The sequence below is a fragment of the Lissotriton helveticus genome, chromosome 3_1, assembly GCF_964261635.1.
Source record: "Lissotriton helveticus chromosome 3_1, aLisHel1.1, whole genome shotgun sequence".
Lineage (NCBI taxonomy): Eukaryota > Metazoa > Chordata > Amphibia > Caudata > Salamandridae > Lissotriton > Lissotriton helveticus.
In genome coordinates this window covers 922,433,491-922,458,248 of record NC_136061.1, presented here as the reverse complement: position 1 = coordinate 922,458,248, position 24,758 = coordinate 922,433,491, and the positions used below count along the sequence as shown (strand labels likewise).

The 24,758-nt window shown below is 43.8% G+C and overlaps 1 protein-coding gene across 1 annotated transcript in view; it reads left to right on the top strand.

Annotated features, from left to right (window-relative positions):
• TMEM30B (transmembrane protein 30B) overlaps positions 1–24,758 on the top strand; it is a 186,702-nt gene that overhangs the window by 78,749 nt on the left and 83,195 nt on the right. Inside the window, exon 4 of the mRNA XM_078681265.1 lies at positions 17,391–17,498. Within this exon, the coding sequence (XP_078537391.1) occupies positions 17,391–17,498 (108 nt within the window). The remainder of the gene's footprint in view (positions 1–17,390; positions 17,499–24,758) is intronic.

Genomic DNA, 24,758 nt, shown 5'->3' with positions numbered 1-24,758 from the left:
TCCTTTTTCATAACCTATTACACAACAAATGTTCATCATTATACATGTAAAACAAGAACAGTAGTCAAACTCCATCAGTGATAGTTGCTTTGGTGTTGGTTGGCCCAATGCATTTCGAGACCTGTGGTCTCTTCTTCAGGGGCCACAGTAGCTAAAGGAAATTAATAAAATTGTGTAAATATCATTGTGTATTGTTCATAATGTAGTCATTAGATGATGAATTAGACTGCAAGCCCTTTCGAATCTCAAGGGACCATGTGCTGCCATACGTGCTGCATGCACACGTGTTCATTCATTCTATAAGTGTGTGTTTGTGAGTATTATAGTTTGGTAATAGTGATAATATGATTCACACGGTGAATATCCAGATTAATGTGCATGAAACCCATGGTGGTTCATGAGTGAGAATAAAAGTGGAGCGTAAATACCGCATAGATTTATTTGAAAATCTAGTGCTACAAGACCTTCAGTCATTAAACTTCAAAACATCAAGAAAACCAAACATAACCAAAGATGAAAAAATAACACTACAGAAACTTTCCACTATGCAAGATCTCACGTTTAAACGTGCGGATAAAGGCGGCGCCTTATTCATTATGGATACAGTGTACTACAACAGAAAAGTGACAGAACATCTCACAGATGAAACAACCTATTTACAATTGGATTCAGACCCCACTCAAGAGATTCAGAAAACACTAGAATCTATACTTGAAAATGTCTTAAATATCGATTGGATTTCAACAAAAACTAAACAATTTATTTCTCAAAGAAACCCTAAACGACCAAGGTGATATGTTACCTAAAATACACAAACATCCTCAAGACCCTCCTTTCAGTCCTATTGCTTCAGGAGTAGGATCACTTTTTTAACCTATTGGCAAATACATTGACCATTTTCTTCAACAGTTGGTAACATCATGGAAGACTAACATTAAAGATACTACAGATATTTGGAATTATCTCAATAACCTTGACACAACAGAGTCCTCAATGGATTTTGTGCACTATTGAGGTTACATCTTTGTACACCTCCATCCCCCTCAAAGAAGGCATGGAGGCCATTGAATGGACACTACTACAAATGGAGAAATCGCATGTGATGTTCGTTGGGAAAGGCAGGAACAACATCAAGACCCTCTCTTGTAATGGCTCAGTAATATCCAAAGTAAAAATCTTCACATATCTTGGTGTAGTGTATGATGACCTGGGTAGCTGGGCCCCCCAAGTTACCAATAAAAGAGTGGCAGTGAAAAGGTCATCGGCTGCAATACTAGGCTTTGCGAAAAGATTGGGTGGGAAACCTCCTGAGGCAATTTTGGCGATCTATAGAGCCAAAACAATAGCAATAGCCAGGTATGGGGCAGCAATTTGGGGCTATAAAGATTTATCTTTGATACAGAGAGAGGAAAATAAATTTTTGCGATCGCTCCTGGGCCTCCCCCAATCTACATCATCTTTTGCGGTCCATTCAGAGTTGGGAATGGGATATATTGCGGACATGTTAAACATGGCGCCGCTTTTCTTATGGATTAGAACTTGGCTTAACCCCAAACTTACATTGAACCATAAGATTATTATTGATTGTTTGGGGCGGGACAGAGTGGCTGATATTAAATGGTTGGCCTATATTAAAACAACCGCAGTACTTCTGGGTCGACCAGAACTATATTTAAACCCGGAAAATTTGAATAAAGAAGATATCAACTGGGTAAAACTTAATTTTATTAAGATCCGAGAAATGGAAAGAGAGTCGATTGAAATCTCTAAACCTACAGTAAGGTCACATTTTATGCTGATTACTTCAATGTCAGTGCAACCATATCTGACTATTGTTACACGTCCATATCACGCTGGTTGCTAACCAAATTCAGATTTAATCAGGCACATTTTCTGCTGGGTATTTATGAGAAATGGTGTACCCCAATGGATAATGTACCATGTGAATGTGACAATTTCTCCGATCAGGATTTGATACATTTTGTATTCTTTTGTCCCTTCTTCTCGGAAGGTAGGGCAAAATATATTAAGCCCCTCCTAAGGGATATGGGTTTTTTACAGTTGAAACCTGCATTGTTGTTTCTTCAATTAATGGAAAATCATCGGGTGATGTTCTGTGTAGCCAATTTTTTGATTGCATCAATCCGTGCTAGACGGAAGAGACTCCAGACGAGTATAGCTGGGGTAAATGTTTGCCCTATACCTGATAGTACGATCTAATTTCCAGGTTCTGTTTCATTCTACATATATTTTATAATGAAATATGAAATATTATTGATAATTGTGTAAATTCTGTGTTAGCACAATCCTCATGTATTGCCAATGAATTTTAAATGTACAGTAACTAATAGCTCTGTATGATGTTTTTTTTATGTATTTATATAGTATACTTTTATGATTTTTATTTAATCGAATAAAGTGCTTTTTGACTACTTACCTAAAATACACAAACATCCTCAAGACCCTCCTTTCAGTCCTATTGCTTCAGGAGTAGGATCACTTTTTAACCTATTGGCAAATACATTGACCATTTTCTTCAACAGTTTGTAACATCATGGAAGACTAACATTAAAGATACTACAGATATTTGGAATTATCTCAATAACCTTGACACAACAGAGTCCTCAATGGATTTTGTGCACTATTGAGGTTACATCTTTGTACACCTCCATCCCCCTCAAAGAAGGCATGGAGGCCATTGAATGGACACTACTACAAATGGACCAAATTGGAGTTAACAAGGTGTTTTTGTTAGAACTACTTATGTTCCGTCTCCAGCACAGCTACTTTTATTTCAAAGATCAGTTCTTCCTCCAGATAAGCGGAACCAGTATGGGATTCACGGGAGCACCAACATATGCGAATATTTACATGGCAGCATTTGAGGAACAACATATTCTCAAAATCAACACGTGGAATCAAAATCGATGATTCATTGATGACCTTTTTCTCATTTGGTCACGCACTAAAGCATCTTTAGAGAATAACATCAAAATCTTGAACCAACAAAATAGAAGAATCAAATTTACCCATGTAATCAATGTCCGTGAACTGTCATTTCTAGATTTGAAAATCGAAAAAACAGACCAAGAGATTTCAACAGAAACATTCATCAAACCGACAGACCGTAACAATACTTTAATGTACAACAGTTTTCACTCTCCCCTACTCATTAACAATCTTCCGTTTTCACAATTACTACGCAGTAGAAGAATAGCCTCTACAACAGAAGCATATCAACGTGGCCTTAACCGTTTACACAAGATTTACACAAAGAGGTTACCCTGAAGAATGCATTAACAACGCAATCACACGCGCAGCAAAGATTGATCGAAAATAATTACTTCAATCAAAATCTAAAAAAAGCTCAAAACCGCATTGTTTTTATATCCAAATTCTCAACCAGATCAGCAAGTATCAAAAAAAGAATTACCAAAAGATGGGAATTACTTCAAAAACATAATGATTTCAATCAAATTTTCTCTGAAAAACCTATATTCGCTTACACCAGAAGTCATAATCTGAAAGAAATGTTGTACTCATCCAAAAAAAGTGATGAAACTCATCACAAGGGCATGAGAAGATGTAACAACTGCACTCATTGCAATAACGTGATACAACAAAACCACATAATGCACCCCAGAACTGGAGAAAAAATCATATTATGATTTACCGCTGACTGCAATTCAAACTGGGTCATTTACAGTATAAAATGTCCTTGTGGACTCCTCTATATAGGCAAAACTGAAAGAAAAATTAAAATAAGAATAGGGGCACACAAAAGCATGATCCGTAATAAAAATACCAACTCTAATTTGGTAGTACATTGGCTCAAGCATCAAAATAACATCGCCCAAGGCCGATTTACAGTAATTGAAAAGATCACCAACAAAGAGGGTAGGAATGCCAGCCAGCTTTTGTCTCAACGAGAAGTTTTACTCATTAAGAAATTCCAAACAATGGAACCACAGGGACTGAATGATAAAATAGATTTAAGCTGTTTTATGTAAAAGCAATCATTGTCCCTTATATGAATAAGTTCACTGAGATTCAGCCTACTTACTCCTTTATTCAAGGAGCATTGATATAGACATCTGGTTATATACACACAGTCATTCACAGTGTACATGACAAGTTCCCACATCAGATAGAACTACATTCATGTCGCATAAACTTTAGGAATGTCTGTGCATGAGGGTTTCTATCTTTATTTCTTTATCACTTCTTCATTTATTTCATTTTTCACACCTATTTTTACCTATCACTATACTGCGTTCTTTTGCGTCCCTCGGATCAATACACTACGGACATGATTACTCCTTCAGATGTACATGTGATTCTTTAATCGGGAGTAATTTCCATTATTTGTATTAGCCTTAGGATTTTTAGTATTGTGAATGTCTATTATTTACGACATTCGTTTCCGGTTTCGTTCAACATGGCGTCCGTTATAGATATTTTTGATACACCGTTTCAGCTTAGATATTTCCACTTATGGCTATCATCTTTTTACCTTGGTAGATACTCGTCGCAAACGGATTTTAGAATAGGAACCTGCTCACTTTTGAGCACCTATGAGCTCTTGAGATACAACCACGAGCTTAGTCTCGTTGCTCCTAAGTACTCGCTATACATGTATACATGTATTGAGGCAGTCAAGATGGCGCCCGTAATTTTCAGATAGTCCTATCGCTATCTCCAGTGTGCATCATCGTCGCATTGGTGAGTTCAAATCTCCGATTTCCAATGCGGGTCCCGAACTAGTTTCAGACGAGTAAGCAGTCTTCCTAATAAGATCCCAGACATAACTGTCATTACGAGGTGAGAACTTTATTATTTCAGACTCTTAGTTATTTCAGACTCTTAGTTTTTCAGTTTGCGTTCGCTCACAATCCGTTTCGTCTTGAGGCCACTTCATGAGTAACGGAGTACTTTTTCCTTTACAGATTTTCGTTTTGCATCGCTAAATTAAGAACCCACATAACAGTTATCTACCAGTAACAGGTAGTTTCCTATGCATTTATAGTTTCAGTTAGTGATCTATTCACAGTTACTTTGTCACGTTTTTAGCTAATTTTATTCCTTTCGTTTTTTAGAACTAATCTGATACATAGTTGCCTCCCTTCTCCCGGGACAGACCAGACGCGGTATTTACTCTCCTCTTTTATTCTCACTCATGAACCACCATGGGTTTCATGCACATTAATCTGGATATTCACAGTGTGGATCATATTATCACTATTACCAAACTATAATACTCACAAACACACACTTATGGAATGAATGAACACGTGTGCATGCAGCACGTATGGCAGCACATGGTCCGTTGAGATTCGAAAGGGCTTGCAGTCTAATTCATCAACTAATGACTACATTATGAACAATACACAATAATATTTACACAATTTAGTTAATTTCCTTTAGCTACTGTGGCCCCTGAAGAAGAGACCACAGGTCTCGAAATGCATTGGGCCAACCAACACCAAAGCAACTATCACTGATGGAGTTTGAATACTGTTCTTGTTTTACATGTATAATGATGAAAAAAATGTTTGTGTAATATGTTATGAAAAAGGAAATTTACATTGTACATAGTGATTACTTCTAAGAAATGTACGTTTAATACATATGAGTAGAATGTTAATGTGCATTACTGTACTGTTTTGAATATAAATTTTGATTGAAGAAGTAACCATGAGCTTTATGTTGAGTATATAATTCTAAAAGGGATAATAAGTGAAAAGACAGAATACAATTCATTTGCTGTTCTGAGGGTTTGGTCAAGATAAACCATCTTGAACCTCCCCAATTTAGATCGAGATAGCATGTGCCTGGTCTCAGGATCTTAACGCATCCTTCTGTATCTCCTTTGTTCCACTGCGACCAACTGGAAAATTCCAGTCCGTGTGTGTCTTTGTTGGTTCTGAATTGTACATATTGTATCGCCATACTTGCTGAAGTCAGTACCTCTGCAGCAATCCCAGGAGGCTGGTCAGACTGTACTCTGCTTGAGTGTATCTTAATAAATATACTTGGTTTGTATTCTCTCCTGTCTGACTGACTTCATTTGGATGGAAGGTGAGAAGTGGTCACGAGTGACCCGGGTGTCCTGGATCGAGTCACTTCCTCCAGTTGGTGCCCTAACAGGGACTCCATTGTGTGACCCAACCTCGCCCGCAGATGGGTGGGGAGGTTGGGACTATCGTCTGGTCAGACCGGCGGACCAGGGATCCCTGAACGAGGGAGTTCTTTAACTTGCAGCTGCCCCGTCTGTCTGTCTGACTGATTGGTGCCTCCTCCTTTAGCGTTCATCCCGACTGGTTTTCTGAACGTCGAAACCCTTAGATCTTTTGGTCTGGAGAGTTGGTAGTGGAGAATAAATTTGTTTGGCCCTTGTGCACCAGGTGAGTTTGTTTTGGTTCTTTGGAGATATGGTACCATTTTGGTTTGTCTTTGGGAATGTCTGAGGACCGATTTTGGTTTTCATTTGGTACGATCTGAGGACCGATTTGGATGCAAAGTGTTTGTGAACACTTTGCCATGCAATATAACTAATTTGGCCGCTTTTGAAAATGCCTCGGATGAGCCCTTTTTTGGTTTCTTGTTGTTGTTGTTATTCTGCTGGAAGAAAGTCAGCCAGCGCCTTCGGAAGGCACTCCGAACCTTGATATGTATGTGAAGCATGGCCTTTGCCCTATTATGTTTAGTACGCTATGGCACAAATATACGAGGAACAATGTCGAGTTGCAGTGGCCGTTGACTGGCACTTTTGATGAACAGAAAATTGCCTTTTTACAGGAGAAGTTATTTGCAAGAAGGAGTAGGCAGTCTGTTTGATTCCCCTCAGAACATGGCAAAAGGAGTTTAAACAGAGCTGAATGAAACCATAGAAAGAGACCAGAAACGGGAGAATGCAAACAGTGACTCAGAAAGCGGTAGTGCCTGATCAAGAAAAGCAAGAGGTAGGGATTGAACGTAAAGATAGGAGATTCCGACTTCAAATTGATAAATCCTATGTGGCCCAAGAAGAAAATGATTCTTTTGTGGAGCACTTGTTAGATACTCGACCCCCACTGCCTTATTGCCCAGCAGAGGCTACATCCTGCGATTTCCTCCCAGGCCCAGGTGCCTGGTTCTTATGTCTCTGCTGCTTCTGCCTCTCTTATTGTCGATCAGACTGCTTTGGCCACAGGATCTCCTGTCCTTTTTCGCCATCTGTGGCAACTGTGACTGTTAGTACTCCAGCAACACCTATTGCTTCGGTTTCTCTATCGCCAGCTCTTACCCCCACGACCCAGCCGACCATGATGTTAGTGGCCGCTCCCTCTGTTGTTGCCCCCACTGTGTTCCTTCATTCCCCGACATCACTTGAGTAGTGGGACACCGGTACGCAGCCCTGGGGATAGAGATTGGACAACATTTAAGGAGCCTATGAGATGGACGTTGGTCCGGTCTGATGTGGGAGATGCAGAGAAACAGGTGGTGGCTAATCAGGCTGCACAGTAGGCTCGTAACACCATTTATGGTTTGTAAGATGCGTCATAAAAGATTATGAGCCTTTTGTACAACAACTTGCCCTTAAGCATATGTTGGCTTCTTTGATTGGTCTGTGGGAGCAGCATTTCCAGGGTGCAGCGCCGCAGGTCATATACGATATTAGGTATTGTGTGTGTTACTGATATGGAGCCTGCTCATGTTTTTATTAACGTTGCAACATTGGTTGCTTATTGAGAGAGACTGCTTGGGAACAGCCCCACCCCGTTAACTCAGTTTCCAATGCGGGAGGTACATCCCATCTACCATCCAGAGATGCCGGAGGTAAGGGATCAGCATGATCATGTTACAAGGCCATGGGTAGAGTCTCGTTTCCAAGAACAATGGGTTTACACTCCATGGAAAAGGAGTGAAGTTTTATCCATTAAGACTGTTACCTGACCCTAGGAAAAATCCTACCGCTTATTATAAGGAGCTTACCGAAGCTGCCTCTTCGACAGTGATGACGCTCGCTGATATTGAAATGTTCTTTGGTTTACTAGTTCCGGTTGATATGTGGAGACAAGAACAAACGTAGGATCTTCTTGCGGAATTGGGGGGTACCTGGGGTCAAATTAAAGCCTGGGATCAGGACCGGAAGCCAGGTGATAAGCCTAGGGTGGAGATACTTGCTTTGCCTGGCCGCAATATTACGTATATGCATCTATTATCCCTCCGAGGAAAAGTAGACTGGGACAAGCTATCGGCTTGCTGCCAGAAGAAGGATGAGAGTGTCTGACCTTTTCACTCAGTTTGAGGGTGTGTTCTCAGACTATAGTGGACAGGATTTGTCGATTGAAGGTGATGTGCGGCTGTTTGTTAATAGATTCCTTTCCAATTTGCTTCCTGAAATTTCAACCTGATTGCAGGCCTCTGAGAGCACCTGGTCCACCTATTCCTCTTCCGTTATCTTGAATAAGGTACATTATTATAGGCACAGGGAAAATGAGGAGGAGAAGACTGAAAAGAAACACAAAGATTTAAAGATTAAGCTGTTGTTACAGGGGGAACCGTAGAGGACAAGGTGGTATGGCTCGACATCTTCCATGCACTAGCACCAGCAGGCCCAATAATACCGTGCATTTGGGGGCGAATCGGTGTGCATATTGTAAAGAGGAGGGACACTGGTGCAGCGAGTGTCTGTTGCTTTCGCAGAAGGTGGCGGCTCCTAGAGGATGAAGCTCTCATGGACGTGGTCATGGAACTGGTGACCAAGACAGGGCTCAGAAAACTGTAGCCTTGCAGAGTCGCTCTTATCAGAATTATTTTGATTATTTCTGACGTTAAATTATGGAGGAAATTTGATGGGTTTGGATTTATTGAAGTTGCATGCCACAGTTTACTGCTCTCCAGAGGGTGTCTACATGACAACGGGTCCAAATGTTGTGCTCGCTACACAGTGTCTGTCTAAAGATGCACCTCTTCTTGCGGAGTTTAAGGGTGTGCCACCCACTCTGTGGCCGCAGGTGATACAGATATGGGTTTGTTGCAGATATCGCCTTTTTTTGATAAGTGTCAAGGAAGGTGCTATTTTACCCCGCATTCCCCAGAGTAAAATACCTCAGGCAGGTGAGCGTGCTTTGATGCAAATTGTGCAGGATTTGATTGAGAAGGGAGTGGTTGAGGAGACAACCCCTAATGTTTGTAACAGCCCTATTCTTCCTATTCTCCAAAGGACGCCTTTGAGTTCCAATGATGATCATGCAGATGTTCATTGTTTTGTGATTGACTTGTGTGAAGTTAACAAAATAGTGATTGCCCAGTTTCCAGTGGTCCCTGATATTACGACACTCTTGACAATGATTCCTTCTTCTGCCAAATTATTTTCTGTCATTGACTTGTAAAATGCTTTCTTTAGAATCTCCATTCATCCCGACAGCAGGTATCTGTTTGGGTTCACCCTAACTGGTAGAATTTTTGGATTCTGTTGCGCTCCTCAAGGCTATAAAGAAAGTCTGAGCATTTATAGTCCGGCATTGAAAGGTCCGCTGGATTCCTTGTCACTCCCCACAGGTAAGGTATTGCTCCAAAACGTTGATAACCTGCTCATCACCTCGGACACCGAATAAGGTTGCAGAGATAATACGGTTAAATTGTTGCTCCATTTAGCTGACCATTGTCACAAGGTATCCCTTTCCAAATTTCAGCATTGTTGACAGGCGGTCACCCACTTAGGTCACCTACTGTCGAAGGAGGGTAGGAGATTAACACCTGAGCGCATCAGTGTTATTGTTAAAATGCCCATTCTGCAAACCCAGAAAGACGTGCGTGCTTTCATAGGTATCACTTCCTATTGCAGGCAGTGGATACCTGGCTACTGGTTGTTTATTAAGACCCTGCTTGCGCTTACACTAAAAGATGCGCATGAACCCCTGCCTTGGTCGCCTAAGTGTCAGCATTCTTTTGAGCAATTAAAAACTGCGCTTTGCCAGGCTCCAGTACTTGGTACCCCTAATTATGCTAAAAGCTTAATGTTGTACGTTCATGAGCTGGGTGGTTGTGCGTTTTCTGTTTTAACACAAACATTTGGGGATAAGCAACAACTGTGTGCTTATTTCTCTGCTGTGCTTGACCCTGTTGTGTGAGCCCTCCTGAGCTGTCTAACAGTGGTCCATAAGCCAATCGACTGGACTCGCACTTGATACTGACCTCACAGTTATGGTACCCCATGCTGTGGATACACTTTTGAATAAGATGAAGACGCAGCACCTCATCAGCGCACGTCTGACAGGTTATGAGCTAATACTCTTTGCACGACACATCACGATCAAACACTGGGGCACTCTGAATCTAGACATGTTACTACCCCTGCCTTCTGAGAATGATGAGATTGACATACATGATTGTATCTTCCGGACGAAGAAGAGACGAAAGGACGGGTAGACCTGACTGATGATCCCTTATCTGACCCTCAAGGGGAACTATATGTTGATGGCTCTTGTTTCAAATTACCAGATGGCACCACCACTACAGCATAAGCAATTACCATCTTGCGTTCGTAGTTGAGACACCACAGGCTCCCTATCAGTCCACCCAGGCAGCTGAGTTAGATGCCCTTATTCGAGCCTGTGAATTGAGTGAGGGAATAGTTGTCAATATTTATACAGACAGTCAGTATGCCTTTGGAGTCGCCCATAATTTTGGGCGGCTCTGGGCAGTGAGAGGGTTCCTTACTTCCCACGGCACACGCATTCAGCATGGTCCTCTTATACATAGACTTCTGTCCTCTGACACTCCCTAAGAAATTGGCCATAGTAAAGTACAGTGCTCATAGAAAGGTTACTGATAATGTGGGCAAAGGGGACTCCTTTGCGGATCAGACAGCTAAGAAAACGGCCCAACTAAGATGAAAACAATGTTTGTAGCAGGTCCCGCTAGGTGGATGCTCCAGGTCACTATGTTTGAGGATACACTAGAAAATGTGAAGGAGAATCAGAGTAAGGCCATGGTGGAGGAGTTAGCAGTGTGGCTGGAAAGTACAGAAAACTTGAATGATGAGGGATGTTGGATTGACAAGTCAGGGAAACCGAGATGGATGCTGCCAGATGCATATGTTATTCCTGTAGTTGCAAGGGATATTGGCCCAGCTCACATCGGTGCTAAGGGTATTTGCAAACTGTTAGACCTCGTATGGCAAAATGACAATATCCCAAAGACGGCTGCTCACTTAGTAAAATATTGTATTGTGTGCATGATGCACAATGCTGGCAAAGGTACCCCTACACCACCTGGCAATTATGCACCTCCTACTTTCCCTTTTGAGGTCCTTCAAATCGATTATATTGAAATGGACAGAGTCAATAATTTGAAGTATGTGTTGGTGGTTGTTTAATCAGTAAATGGGTTGAGGCTTACCCTACTAAAGGGAACACAGCAATGCAACTGCAAAGGTACTCTTGTAGGAGTTCCGTCCTCGCTTCAGTTTGCCCCATTGGATCTGGAGAAATAACGGAAGTCACTTTAATGCCATGGTTTTCCAGTTAATATGCGACGGTTTGCACATAAAGCAGAAGTTTCGTGCTGCAAACCACCCCCAGTTAGCAGGTTTGGTTGAGAAGTACAAAGGTACTCTCCAACTGAAATTGGCAAAGGTTCATGAGACAACAGGGTTGCAGTGGCCAGATGCTTTACCATTTGCTCTTTTGACAACATGAACAACCCATTCTAGAACAAGATTGTCACCCTACGAGGTCGTGTTCGGATGCCCTGCAAATGTCTGTGGCATCCCACACCAGCATAGGTTGTCAGAAATTGAATACACTTTATTGACCGACTACCTGTGCAAGGTAACTGAAAGTTTGCTTCTATTCTGCAGCAGGTCTGGGAGGCTCTACCAGCTACACCAGAGGGGCACGTACAGTGCAGCCAGCCTAGCGATTTTGTCTTGGTGAAGAATTTTCTGCAGAAGAAAAGCTTAGAGCCACGCTGAATGGGGCCCCTCCAGGTCCTGCTGGCAACACACACTGCCATTAATGTTTCTGGCTGTAAGAACTGGGTCCATGCCTTCCATTGTAGGAGGGTGTCCCTGCCCTTACCCTACAACCAGTTGGTGAGGGATGGTCTCTGGGACTAACTGAGCAGGTGCCTTGGTTCATACCTTTTAGTGACGCCAAACTTACATGGACCCAAACAGATGCAGAAAACAAAGATGTTTTAAATGCAGGTACACCCCCAGAAACTCAAGCCCTTGAAGAACAACTGTTTGTTGACCCCCTCTGTTCGTGCAGTCACCAGGTATAATTTGGGCCCTCGGCTGAGGAATACTGCACCAAAGGAGAAGTCCGACTAGTCAGGGCGGGACTGCACAAGTTAAGGTGTGCCTTGTTACTGCACCAACGGTGTTAGTTTAGGGTGAGGCGAGATTGGTGCATTGTTCTGACATTTAACAGTATAGCTTGAATATGCTCCAGCTTTGAGGGGGGGATTATCCTGGACGATGTGGGATTGATTAATCGAGAACTAGGACTGAGCAGCTCCACCGCCAGTGCTCAACCGCACCGACGTTGATGAACAATAGGAGTCTACCAGTGAGGCTCTGATGGACACTGGGAACACTTCCCCTTGGCCTTGCCCTCAGTTTTATTGCACTCCCTTTCCCTTGTTTCATAATGTATCCGTTTCGTCGGCCTAAGGCGGAGGTGGAGGAACAGCCATTTGCATCATCCCGACTAGCGCAGGCGGGCTGGTCCAAAAAGAATAAAATAGTCTTCGTATTGATAGTTGTGATTGCATTAATAATAGTACTTGGAATAGCTTGGTTCCTAGAGGAAACCTATCCTTACATTCCTTGCTTGGTACAACGCCCACTCCCCCATAGCATATGTTGGTTACTTTGGCCCCTCACAAAGGGGAACATTGAAAAATCTTTACTGATAATGTGTTTGTGCAAATGTTTCATCAAGCTCCTGATGTGTCCAATACAACAAATTGCTGGGTTTGTGGATTGCTTCCCTCCATTTACTCATAAGAATGGTAATTTGTTGTCCCTGCCATTGTCATTTATTGGGAGTTGTGAAGGGTGGTTTCAATTGTTCGTTATGGTGCACTATAATTTCCAATCATCTACTCAGGTTATGACATCTTTTGATTCATGCACTGTGCTACAGGATATAACGTCGGGTTTACTCCAGTGATGGAAATACAAGGAAATAGGATGTCTGGTACCCTATCCCCAACATCTTGTATGAGCATACATGATAAAATACAGAACGGAACATTGCTTAGAATGGAGATGGCAGATTTCTGAAGTTTCAACACCTCCCAGTACTTCCAATCTTTCCAAGATCTTAACGTTAGTAAGGACAAACCCATGTCTATGCCTGTGTCCGTGGTTAACACCACAGCTAGTTTCTGTGTCCAGGGAACAGGGGAGGCAAAAGGGGGGAAAGTAAATGCAACTTTACTTACAAGCTGATAACGCTTAATAGTCCACCCTGAGTCTTGCCTCAGAATGTCTATTTTGTCTGTGGCTCCCAAGCGTATGCCTTGTTCCAGAGGGGGTAGTCTGGCAGGTTTTGCCTCTTTTCTTCTTCCCCCCTGTGTATATTGCCCCTCCCAATTACCATAAAGACCATCGTTTGCAACATAGGAGTGTATGCTTGTCCTGAGTCAGGAGGGTTGTGGACACTGATAATATAGATCAAACAGATAGTACTTGGTAGCAGTTTGATGATGCTACAAGGGGTGTATTCTACCATTCTGGGGCCCCATGGCTAATAGTGTCCAGCTTCGTCAGCTCACATGAGTTGTGGAAGGGGTTATTAATACAACAGCTGGGATACTGACAAACCTTACTGCTGAGCTCCAGGCTACGAGGCTCATCACATTACGAAACAGGATGGTGTTCATGTCATCCTTGCTGATCGGGGAGGGGCCTGTCACATTATTGGCAGTAGCTATTGCATTTACAAACCAGACCATGCCCCCAATGTGTATAAGGCTATACAAAAATTGCATAGGTTGTCCTCAGACCTACACCAAGAGACAGGTACTTGGATATTATCGGGGTGGTTCTGGAATATGCTAACAACGTGGGGTTGGAAGATCCTTATCTTTACATGTTGATTTTGCACCCTACCTTCTGGCTTGTTGTATACGTGCTCTGATACATAGACCAAAAATATCCGTTCACGACACCAATGCTGCGATCATGCTGCAGAAACAAATTGAGATCATGGAAATTGACAAAGGTATCCTTGAATGCTGAGGTGCTATTTCTTTCCTTTGCAACTTGTTATTCATTCCTAGGTAATAATAAAAAGGTTTAGCGAATGATAAAAGGAGGGTCTGTTGGAATAAAAATGCTTTAGCTGTGTTGGTTATGCATTGTACGTCTTCAGTTCGCATTGGCAGCACCATTTTATGTTCAACCTCCATTTTGAGCTATGATCGAAACTAACTTCTGTCTCTCTGCCCCAGCTGAAAGCAGCTGCTATGGTTTTTTTCTCCAATGTTGAGCTTTGCTGTACTAATGAATACACTGTTCTTATTAGTGCATACCTTTCCCACTAGAGTAGCCTGCTCCAACCCTTAGAGCGGCAGGCACAGGCAGCGTGACCTTGGCATCGAGATAGCATGTGACCGGGTTCAGGATCAAAACTCCTCCTTCTGTATCTCCTTTGATCAACTGCAACCAACTGAAAATTTCAAGTCCGGGTGTGTCTTTTTTTGGTTCTGAATTGTACAAAATGTATCGCCATGCTTGCTGAAGTCAGTCCCTCTGCAGCAATCCCAGGAGGCTGGTTAGACTGGACGACGCTCGAGTGCATCTGAATAAATATACTTGGTTTGTATTCTCTACTGTCTGACCAACTCTTCATTTGTATGGAAGGCTAAGAGGTGGTCACGAGTGACCCGGGTGGCCCTAATTGGGTCACTTCCTTCATGAGCACCGTAGTTTGGTGCTCATAAGGGACTGGAAGCCTGAGCATGTTCTCCACCCCGATGTGACTCAGCCTCGACGGAGGACATGACAAGTGTGCATGATCGTTTGGATGATCCAAGATGGCTGGTCAAACATTAATGCACCCTTTACAGAGTGCTCACCAATCCTCCCCTGCTCTATAAGCTGAGCAGCCCAGCCTGCCCCGACAAGCTTGCAGCAGGAAAAAATAAAATGATAGCATAGAGTTATTGTTTTATTTTTCCTTTATTCACACTGATGCAAAGCAGTGGGGTGGCACACCTCTGCCTTTGCGGAAGAGCTGCCCCTGTAAGAAAATAAATCCTAAAGAACTTTCCAATGTGTGTTGCGTTTGAGTTAATAATCCAAATTGAAAGGGCCTATCTGCTTGTCTCCTGAAAAAAACGAATTCTGGACATTTTCACATGTATCTCAACAAAACTATTTGTCCTTGGCACGATTCTTGTCTAAATATTTAAATCTCAGTTTTGCACCCCACTCCTCAGCTGTGGGTGCCTGTTCCTTGATCCTTAATGATGCTCGATATTGAACCCAAAGCCTACCCTCTCCTCCAAAACTTCACATTTATTTTAAATTGGGCTGGGAATTCCAAATTCATCCTCTGTCACCTGATGGTGCAAATATCTTCCTGGAGCAATTCTAAATTAACAAACCCATAACTGAAATATCATTCTTCAATAGTGAAAAGCCATTGCAGTCCAGACCAGCCTCCACAAATTTTCTACGCCTGTGAGAGGAACCAACAGGCGCACTTTTAAACCTAAAAGATAGACTACTCATATCCTTGCACTCTGCTCATACAGTGAGTGCCCCTAGATATAGAATCATGCATAAGCCCAGTTGAGATGCTGTCAGGCTTTTGCACCGACTTTTGCACCGATTTAAAGTCCAGATCAGTTTTTTTCACACAACCGAGGAGCGAAAAACAAGCAAGATAAGTAAGACTTTCTAAAAAAAAAACCAATGTTTTTAAAATAGCCCCAAACCGTTCCTGGAAAAAGAATTGCTAAGAAAACCATTAAAATGAAAGCATCTACATGGGACAGAGAGAGACGGGCAAGAAGACAGGATGACAATGGCTATGCAACAATCTATACACCAATATCTAATACACCATCTCTGAGACAGGGAGACCCTTATTTTTTAGATGGAGATACCCTATGATGGAGAACAAATGAATACATGTTCAATGGACTGAAAAGCTGGTACACAGGAATAGGAGGATCACTTACATTGGGAAACCAACATGTCACTAGTCCGAACATAGATAATGAGTTGATTGGGACACAGTGAGTTTGACCACGAAATACTGATAGCAGAACAAGGAGACCAGTTCAAAAGTACAAGAAGACTGTTAAATTAAAACTGTAGGCACATGGACACAGTGACTGGGACTTGGAAAAACTGAGCCACACAAAGAAAGACACACGGACCTCAATTTGTACCGAAACACAATGACACTATGGTTAATGCACAAGACCAACTGAGCACAGTTTGGTACTAAAGGAGGTCCAGTGCTTAATTTGCGCCTGTGGTTTCCGGTGCTCAGCACCGGAAATTAATCATAAACACCGGCCCTTTTCATGAGCACCAGTTATGGATGCGTTCATTTATTGTAGCCACAGGGATTTGCCCATAATCACAGGAAATTGAACCAACACTGAGACTTGAACCTAGTTCCCCAGATCCGAAGTCGGCAGCTTTTGGCCATTACACCACATCTTCTCCCCACTTTTGTGGTTCTGTTTTAGGCAGGACTAACAGGACAAATGGGCTGGTGCTAGCTGCCTCCTGACAAGAGCCCCAGCACTTTTATTTTATTTTATTTTTACAATTTTACTACTGAGGAGGTCACAAATAATCTATACATCCAGCGCCAAGTTGCCAGGGCCAAGCAAAAGCCTACAACTGACACCTCCATCTCAACAAAATAAGCCTTTTGGATTGAATTATGAGGTGCATTGGAATTTGTCCCTAAAACATTATCTTCAATATGATCTCTGGACAGTCTGTTGTTTGCTCTGTCCCTGTTTTTAGAATGTTCTCCACTGTCAAAGTATTTCATTTTTTATTTAACATGAGCACACTGACGTTTTGAGCAGTAATGCCGAACCGTCAGAAACTCTGCATTGTTTGAACTGTTATGGTAGGGTACATAGGGCAGAAAAGGTGATTGAAGCATTTCTACGTAGATACTTATTTGTGAGAACTGTAGGCAGACTTCAACATTATATCACCATTCTGTGAAATTATTTATATTACTTGTCAGTGTAAAGCTTTTGCATTGTTGTTGGTCTCTATTTCTCGGTTTTGAGTTTATAATGGATGAATGTGCATCAACACTATGCTGCATTTTTCTTGTGGCGCAATTGTTTATCCACAAAATGTGCTGTTCCAAAATATCAAAATACATTTTGTCGTTTTTTTCTTTTAGGGGCCTGTATATATGTATTATGAGCTAACTAATTTCTACCAGAATGCCAGGAGGTATCTGACATCAAGAGACGACTCTCAACTAAGCGGAATCCTATCCAGCTTAACGGTAAAGAATACAATTCTTGAACACTTAATTCTGCACCCACCCTTCCTTTCCTTAAGTCAATATGTGCTTAGACCTTTGGATGAAGAATGGAATGTGTCTGCGATCAGGGGCGCAACTATACCCGAACTTCGGGTGTGGCTAAGATGTCCAGCCTGGGCCGACTCGAGTGCTGGTGGGTGCTGTTACGACTGTCTTTTTTGGCGCTCTCCTCCCTCCTAACTTCCTTCTCCATGATTTCCTTCACTACCACTCTCCAACAGTGCACCTCATCGCTCCATAGCCTCTCTGATGTACATTTGCATTTCTTAATAGTGCTAATCCTAGTTCACTCACATTCAGTTCTGTGATCTGCATGGTACACTTTCCTTGCAGCAGGCCCATTAACCCTCCACACTACTTTACGAGAAGCCAAAACTGCCACTACACAAAATGACAGACTCTCACCAGTAGGAACATTAATCACCACAGTTATACTGGCATTTTTATTGTTGCCTGAAAACCACCTGATGCACAAGGAAGTTCATGTGCTTTTAAAACAAAAATTATTTTAGACCCCTTGTATGCGGGGTGGATTCCCCCGCTGTGCTGGGGGAGTAGGGGGGCGCGCACAGCGCCCCGGTGCTCATGACAAACGCAGCTCGTCATGAGCCACGGTGCTCGTGTGCTCATGACGAGCTGAGCTCGTCAGGAACACACCCGTTTGTGTAGAACGTTCGCACAGCAGGGTGAGCGTTCAAGGGGTTAAACACGGCTTCCCCCATCAAAGTCAATGCCAGGTGCGGCTGCACCAGTCGCACTGCCCTAAAGCCAGTCCTACTCCCAGCAATAGGGCAGGACAAGCATTTCCAGAAATGGGATCAGAGCTAACCTTATAGCCATTATATATGGAAAAAGATCTATGCAAGTGGTGCGGTGTGATACGAAAAATTCCAGCAAAAAACACACAACTTAACTGTTTTTATTGTAGATGATTAAAGGGAGAGTAGACTTCTCTCTTGGAAATTTTTAGAAACGTCTGTGAGCATATTTTTTAAAAGCTGCAGACCCTTACAGGGCATTAATGAAATATTCCAGTACTTTCTTAGGAGTAGATCTTGTATTTGTATATTTTTTTCAAATGTCTGAAATCGGAAATGACTTCCACTATACCAAGGTCACCATTGTTTCATGGGTGAGCCCCTTATGCCAAGGAGTACATACAATATGACAGTGGTGGATATTTGCCATGGCTACTTCAGCCACAGTCATGGGTAACTCTAAAGAAAATTCCTTCCGGTATACACGGGTCAGTCTTTTTTCCATTGATACCCCATATAAAATGAGAAAAGGAAATGTTATGACAAGAGTTACCTCAAATATCAGTTCCATTATTTTGCTACGGATCCACCCCACATGCTAAGAATTGCGTGCATCATGTCAGGCCCTTCGAACAGGTGTGGTGGCACGTGTTTTGTGTCTCTGCCACTGGGTATGACTGGGTTAGCGGCTTTCTCAGACAGTTCGAGTCCCCACAGCCAATGATGGTGTCTTAATAGAAGCATGCCAGGGCCTGCAATTTGCCATATGTAATACCTCCCATCCATATGCTATTAGTGCCCTTGTCCATAAGGCAAGAATAACCTCCAGTAGGCCAGACCAGCAGCACACTTGCACGCATAACACATACTGTTGTGTAGTTCCTACCAATCTGTAAGACATGTACATTTGTTGGACAAAAAACTTAGGGCGAGGTGCCTAGACTGTTTCTATGCACCCCCACAGAATAAGTTGGCCTAGAGACCAGCTAGCTTACTGTACCACCATAAGCCCCCCCTAACCTTACCATGGAGCAGATAGTTTCTGGCTAACCACTAAACATGGGAACTCTGACCCCTCCGGGATCATGGAAACCGATCCAAACTTTTCATTTAGTCACTTGTGCTTACTAGTGCTCGAAGAAATATACAAAAGACACAGTGGGATGTTTTCGATATGTTTATTGAACCAACCTTATTCTTGTATGTAATACATGTTCTGTGATAATCAGTAGACCGAAGCATAGGAATGTGATTACAACCACCAAAAGCGTAAATAGTAGATACAGTTCTACCACAGTGCCAAAACAGTGTATATATGCAGGCATATACACAAGGCAGTAATCAGACTTACTCCTACTATGCAAAACCCAGCCCTAAGTTTAACTAGAATATGTGTAGGTATGAAGCCAAGAATCCACCCAAGCGACGATACACCCCTATTACCTGGTGAAAGAGAGTGTAGTAGCCCATCTTAGTCATGAACTGGACACACATACTCACAGAGATGTCCGAACCCTGCATGGTGAAGTCTCAGCATGGAGGGACCCTCAGTGTCAGCTGAAGTGCCTCCTCTGGTAATCGGGATGCTCGTTATTTATAATAGAAAGCAGGCTTGCAATGTATGTGCAGATTAGCAATGTTATGGATGTGTAGATCGCACTGTCACCCCACGGATGAAGATAGAACAACTTTTGTACCTAGTGCATAAAAAGGCCTTGTACATGACGTTTGAGGCAACTTGATTAAGTGTGGAAAGCTAGATGTGTAAACAAAGTTGTTTCTGAGAATCAAATTCAACATTGTCGTGCATGGAAATATGTGCAAAAGTTCACATCGGAAATGTTTTAAAAAAAATATATAATTTTATTTTCATTTTGCGTCAAACAAACAACAAAAATAAGCATGTCACAATTGGTTACAATCGTACAACTGTGTACATACATAATCTTCAACACATACATTCTTATCTCCTCCCCTGTACGGGCTGTATGAATCTGAGAATCCCGTTCGGTCTTCAGGTCTTTCAGTGACCTCTCCCACTCTGTCTTCTGCATGATTGCCCGAAGGTGGGCCAGCCGGCCCCCTTGGCAAAAAATGCAGTGCATTTCCTGACACATATCAACTAAACATCGCCCAATCCACCATCCAGTCCATAATACTTCCTCCATATACCCCAGTCACTACAGAATTTTTGCGGGCAACCTCTTGCTTTGTATGTGACCCTCTCCGCCGCCATGTACATATCTAACCCCGACTTCTCGAAGCTGGGGAAGTAGCACCGCCCCCCCAAGTTCCAGCTATGTCCCTTTTTGCTATTACCAGGGTCAACATGGCGAAGATAAGCTGCGGACGGCCCATATCTGCGTCTCCGGGCATGCCCAGCAGTATGAACATGGGGTCTAGGGGCAACGTCTCTTCAAGGACACTACCCAGTTCCCCTACTACCATATCCCAGTATGACTGTATTACAGGACATTCCCAAATAGTGTGGTAAAAGTCTCCCTTCGTCTGGCCGCACCTCAGGCAATTTGGGTCACTAGCTCTGCCCATACGATGAAGTTGGGTCCTGTCATAGTATACCCTGTGTAGTATTTTATATTGGAGAAAGCGGAGGCGGGACCTGATGGCCACCTCCTAGTGGTGCATCATGGCCCCCTCCCAGTCTACGTTTTCTAGAGCACCCAAGTTCTGCTCCCACATCTCGCTCAGTTTCCCAATTCGGTCTGGCATATTATTGTTTAGGGTCCGGTATGTTCTTGATACTGCCTTAGTGAGTACTTGGTCCTGCAGGAGGTGCCCTTCCAGTGGAGCGGTTTCTGGCAGTGGGGAAGATAGCGAGGTCTCCGCTAGCCAGGCATGACGCAGTTGCGCATATTTGAATAACTGGGCAGCATGAAGCCCAAATTCAGTATGCTGCGCCCGAAAACGTCTGAGTTTCCCTTTAGCCACAATATCTCATTTGGGGGACTGCCTACTAAGTCCCGTCCTTCGAAGACCCTGAGTTTGTGGAGTTCCTTTAACCAGGAACAGTCCCAGAGGGGTGTCTGTTTTGTTGTTTTGTGTGCCCAACCCAATGTCTTAAATGCTCTGTCCCACATCTCTAGTGTGACTTGTGTGGCCAGGAGTAGACGTCCCCCATAGAGATAATAAATGCACATGCGGGTTACTATAGTGTTCCTCTCTAACTTATAGGTGGGGTGATCTGCCGTGGCGTGAATCCATTCATTTACCCGGGCAAATGTTCCGCCCAATAGCAGGCCTCGATATCCGGTAGAGAAATTCCCCCATTATATTGGTTGCGACATAATGTGGAGGGCGCGATCCTCAGCTGTTTACCAAGCCATAAAAGGGAGCGTAGTTCCGTATCCATCACTAGGAAGGTCTGCCTGGAGAGGTGAAAATATTAGTTCTGGAGGGCATAACCTAGCCGCCCTGCCAAGGATCGTGAGCGGAGGAGCCTTCCACCTCCGCGCGTCTGCAACAAAGTTAGTGATAATTCGTTGGATATTTTTCTGATACGGGAGCCTCTTGTCAGTATTGAGATAAATTCCAAAGTACGTGAACCCGGTCCGTGCTATCTGTAGGGCACTTGGGAGGGTACACTAGTTCTCCAAGGTTTGTGGGCTATATGTGTCCCATTTGTGCCAGTTTATGGCATCTCCTGAGTACGACCCCTATCGGCCCATAAGATCAAACTGGGCAGGGATTGTGATGTCCGGGTGGGTGACATACAACAAAATGTCATCCGCATAAAGCAAGATCTTTTCTTCCCTCCCGTCTGGTGGTGTTATAGAGAACCCCCGGATCTCCCTCGCTGTCGGATCTCACAAGCCACTATCTCTATAGTGAGGGCAAAAAGTAGTGGGGACAGCGGATACGCTTGGCAGGTCCCCCGTCTAATGGGGAAATCTCCGGATACCTTGCCATTAACCTTGACCCTTGCACAGGGATCCATGTAGAGGAGTCTCACCCAGTGCCTAAACTTGGGTCCAAACCAAACTTGACCAATGTGGCTTCTAGAAAGGGCTAGTGCACTGTGTCAAACACTTTTTCTGCGTCTAAGGATAAGAGCAGGTGCGGTTCTTCTCGATCCTGTACTTCCATGAGCCAGTTGTGGGTCTTACGCAGATTCATTCTGGTCGCCCGGCCAGGTAGAGAGCCCGTTTAGTCCTGGTGTACCACAGTAGTGATGACCTGGCGTAGGCGTTGAGCCAAAATAATTTCCAGAATTTTTACCTCCATATTTAGGAGGGAAATGGGGCGATAGGAGGCACGATCATTAGGGGGTTTCCCCGCTTTGTGGATTGTGATAATCATGGCCATGCGGAGGTTTAAGGGCATAATCCCCTTGTGGGATGCATCTTGGAACAACACCAAGAGATGTACTGCTAAGAGGTCTGTGTATCTCTTCTGCAGGACGGCCGCTGGGACCTGGAGTCTTCCCAGGGCATAATCTGGTTATGTCTTCCTTGATTTCGTCTACCATTATATCTGATTCTAGGCCTTCCCTCTCATCGTCACCCAAGGAAAGGGTCTGAATGGCATCTACGTAAGCTAGAATGTCTGGTGGGGCCTCCAGGGCTCAGGCACCATAGCAATGCTGGTAGGATGAAGCGAACGTCTGAACTGTTTGTCTGTCTCTCCTCTGTTCCAGACCCTGGGGATCCACTATGCCAGTTATCCAGTGAGATTCCATTTCTTTATGGCTAAGCCATGCCAACAGCTTTCCCGACTTATCCCCAACTTTGTACAGCGTATGAAGGGTCGCCTGTGCCATGGCCTCCTGTGTTGCTAGAGCCTTGTAGTGGTGCTGCGCCTCCAGTAACTGTCTTAGGACCTGCGGTTCTCTACCCTCAAGGTACTGCTTTTCCAAGGCAAGAATTTGGGTTTCCAGGGTGTCCAACTCTTCCTAGGCTTTCCTCTTCTCCCAGGCTATCCCGTTCTGGGCCCTGTCCCTCTGAACCATTGTATGCTTCTCACAGTTTTACGCCCGACTGGACCGATCCCAGATTCTCAGCAAAGAAAACCTTGGTGTCAGTCCGAAGGCCCTGGAGCACCTCTGTATTCTGTAGGTCCCATGCCGATAGCCTCCAACTCCTGCGCCTGCCGTGGGACCGCACCCCCACCTTAACATATAAGGGCGAATGGTCAGATAGACCACGAGCCATATATTCCACCTCCATTATATGGTCTATGACGCCCCAAGAGAGTAGCACACATTCTAGGCTCAAGTAGACCCTGTGCGCCCCGGAGTAGTACGAATATTGTCGCTCCCCTGGATTTAGGTGTCTCCATACATCTATCAGGCCTAGTGTGTTGGTCAGTCGAGATAAGTATGTAATTGGAGGGGGGGTGAGCATGCTCTCCTGAGCGGTCCTTGGGAACTGATATTACGTCATTAAAATCGTCGCCAATAATTTATGTCGTGCCCGGTGTCCCCAGTAAAATATCGACCACCCCGTTCAAGGTCTCAGTCTGTAGCTTCGGTGGGGCATAGACTGACATGATGGTGACATTCCTTGTATCCCAGGTCCCTGTCACTCCCACATATGTACCCTGGAAGTCCGCCCAAGTGCATGTCACTTTGTAAGGTGAGGATTTTTTAATCAGGATAGCTACCCCCCTAGATCCAGAGATATATCCCGCATGTGCCAGGACCGTGTATGCTCCCCACGCAAGAAACCCGCCTTTCGTGCCTTTGAGATAGGTCTCTTTCAATAGCACCACATCTGGACGGGCATGCTGTATGAATGATGATACCAAACCTCTTTTGATCTTATCCCCTAGGCCATTGACGTTCCAGGTGAGCACCGTGAAGTGGGTGGCCTCAGGGTCTGTCACATTCAACTGCTGTGCATTGGCAGGAGGCATGTATAGGGAGAGGTAGACTGTGCCCTAGTCGGGGAGTGTGGATGATCGTACACGTATACCGAATTCTGTGACCGCATCCAATAAAACATAAAGAACCAAAACAAACCACAAACCAGGGTGGTAGAGATCTGTCTCCCACCCCAGACCCAACGTGCGCTACAATGTCAAACTCCTGCAGCGACCCCAACTGTCTTTTAAAGGGACTTCCCCCACAGGCAAAAGGAAAATACCAAGGTGTGAGAAAGGAGAAAGAGGGAGTGAAGAAAGAGGGGAACAGCTAAAATAAGAGACAAAGAGGGATAAAACTAAAATAGGAAAAGCGGCTATTTGGGTCCCAAGCCTACAGCTACTTCCAGTCCCTCTTCTGCGATGCAATGGGGGGGGTCTTCAACCAGTTCGCAGATCTATAGTGGTGGAGTAGAGAAAGAAGAACGGGGGGAAATGTGTCCAAACCACAGGCTTTGGTCTTCTACTTCGGTTCCACGGTCGATCCTACGAGCCCTTGTTTATGAGTGCGAGTCCGGAGATTCCCCCTGTGAAGCCAAGCGTTAGTAGTTGCATCCTGCTCCATTGCCACTATTTCAGCAACCAA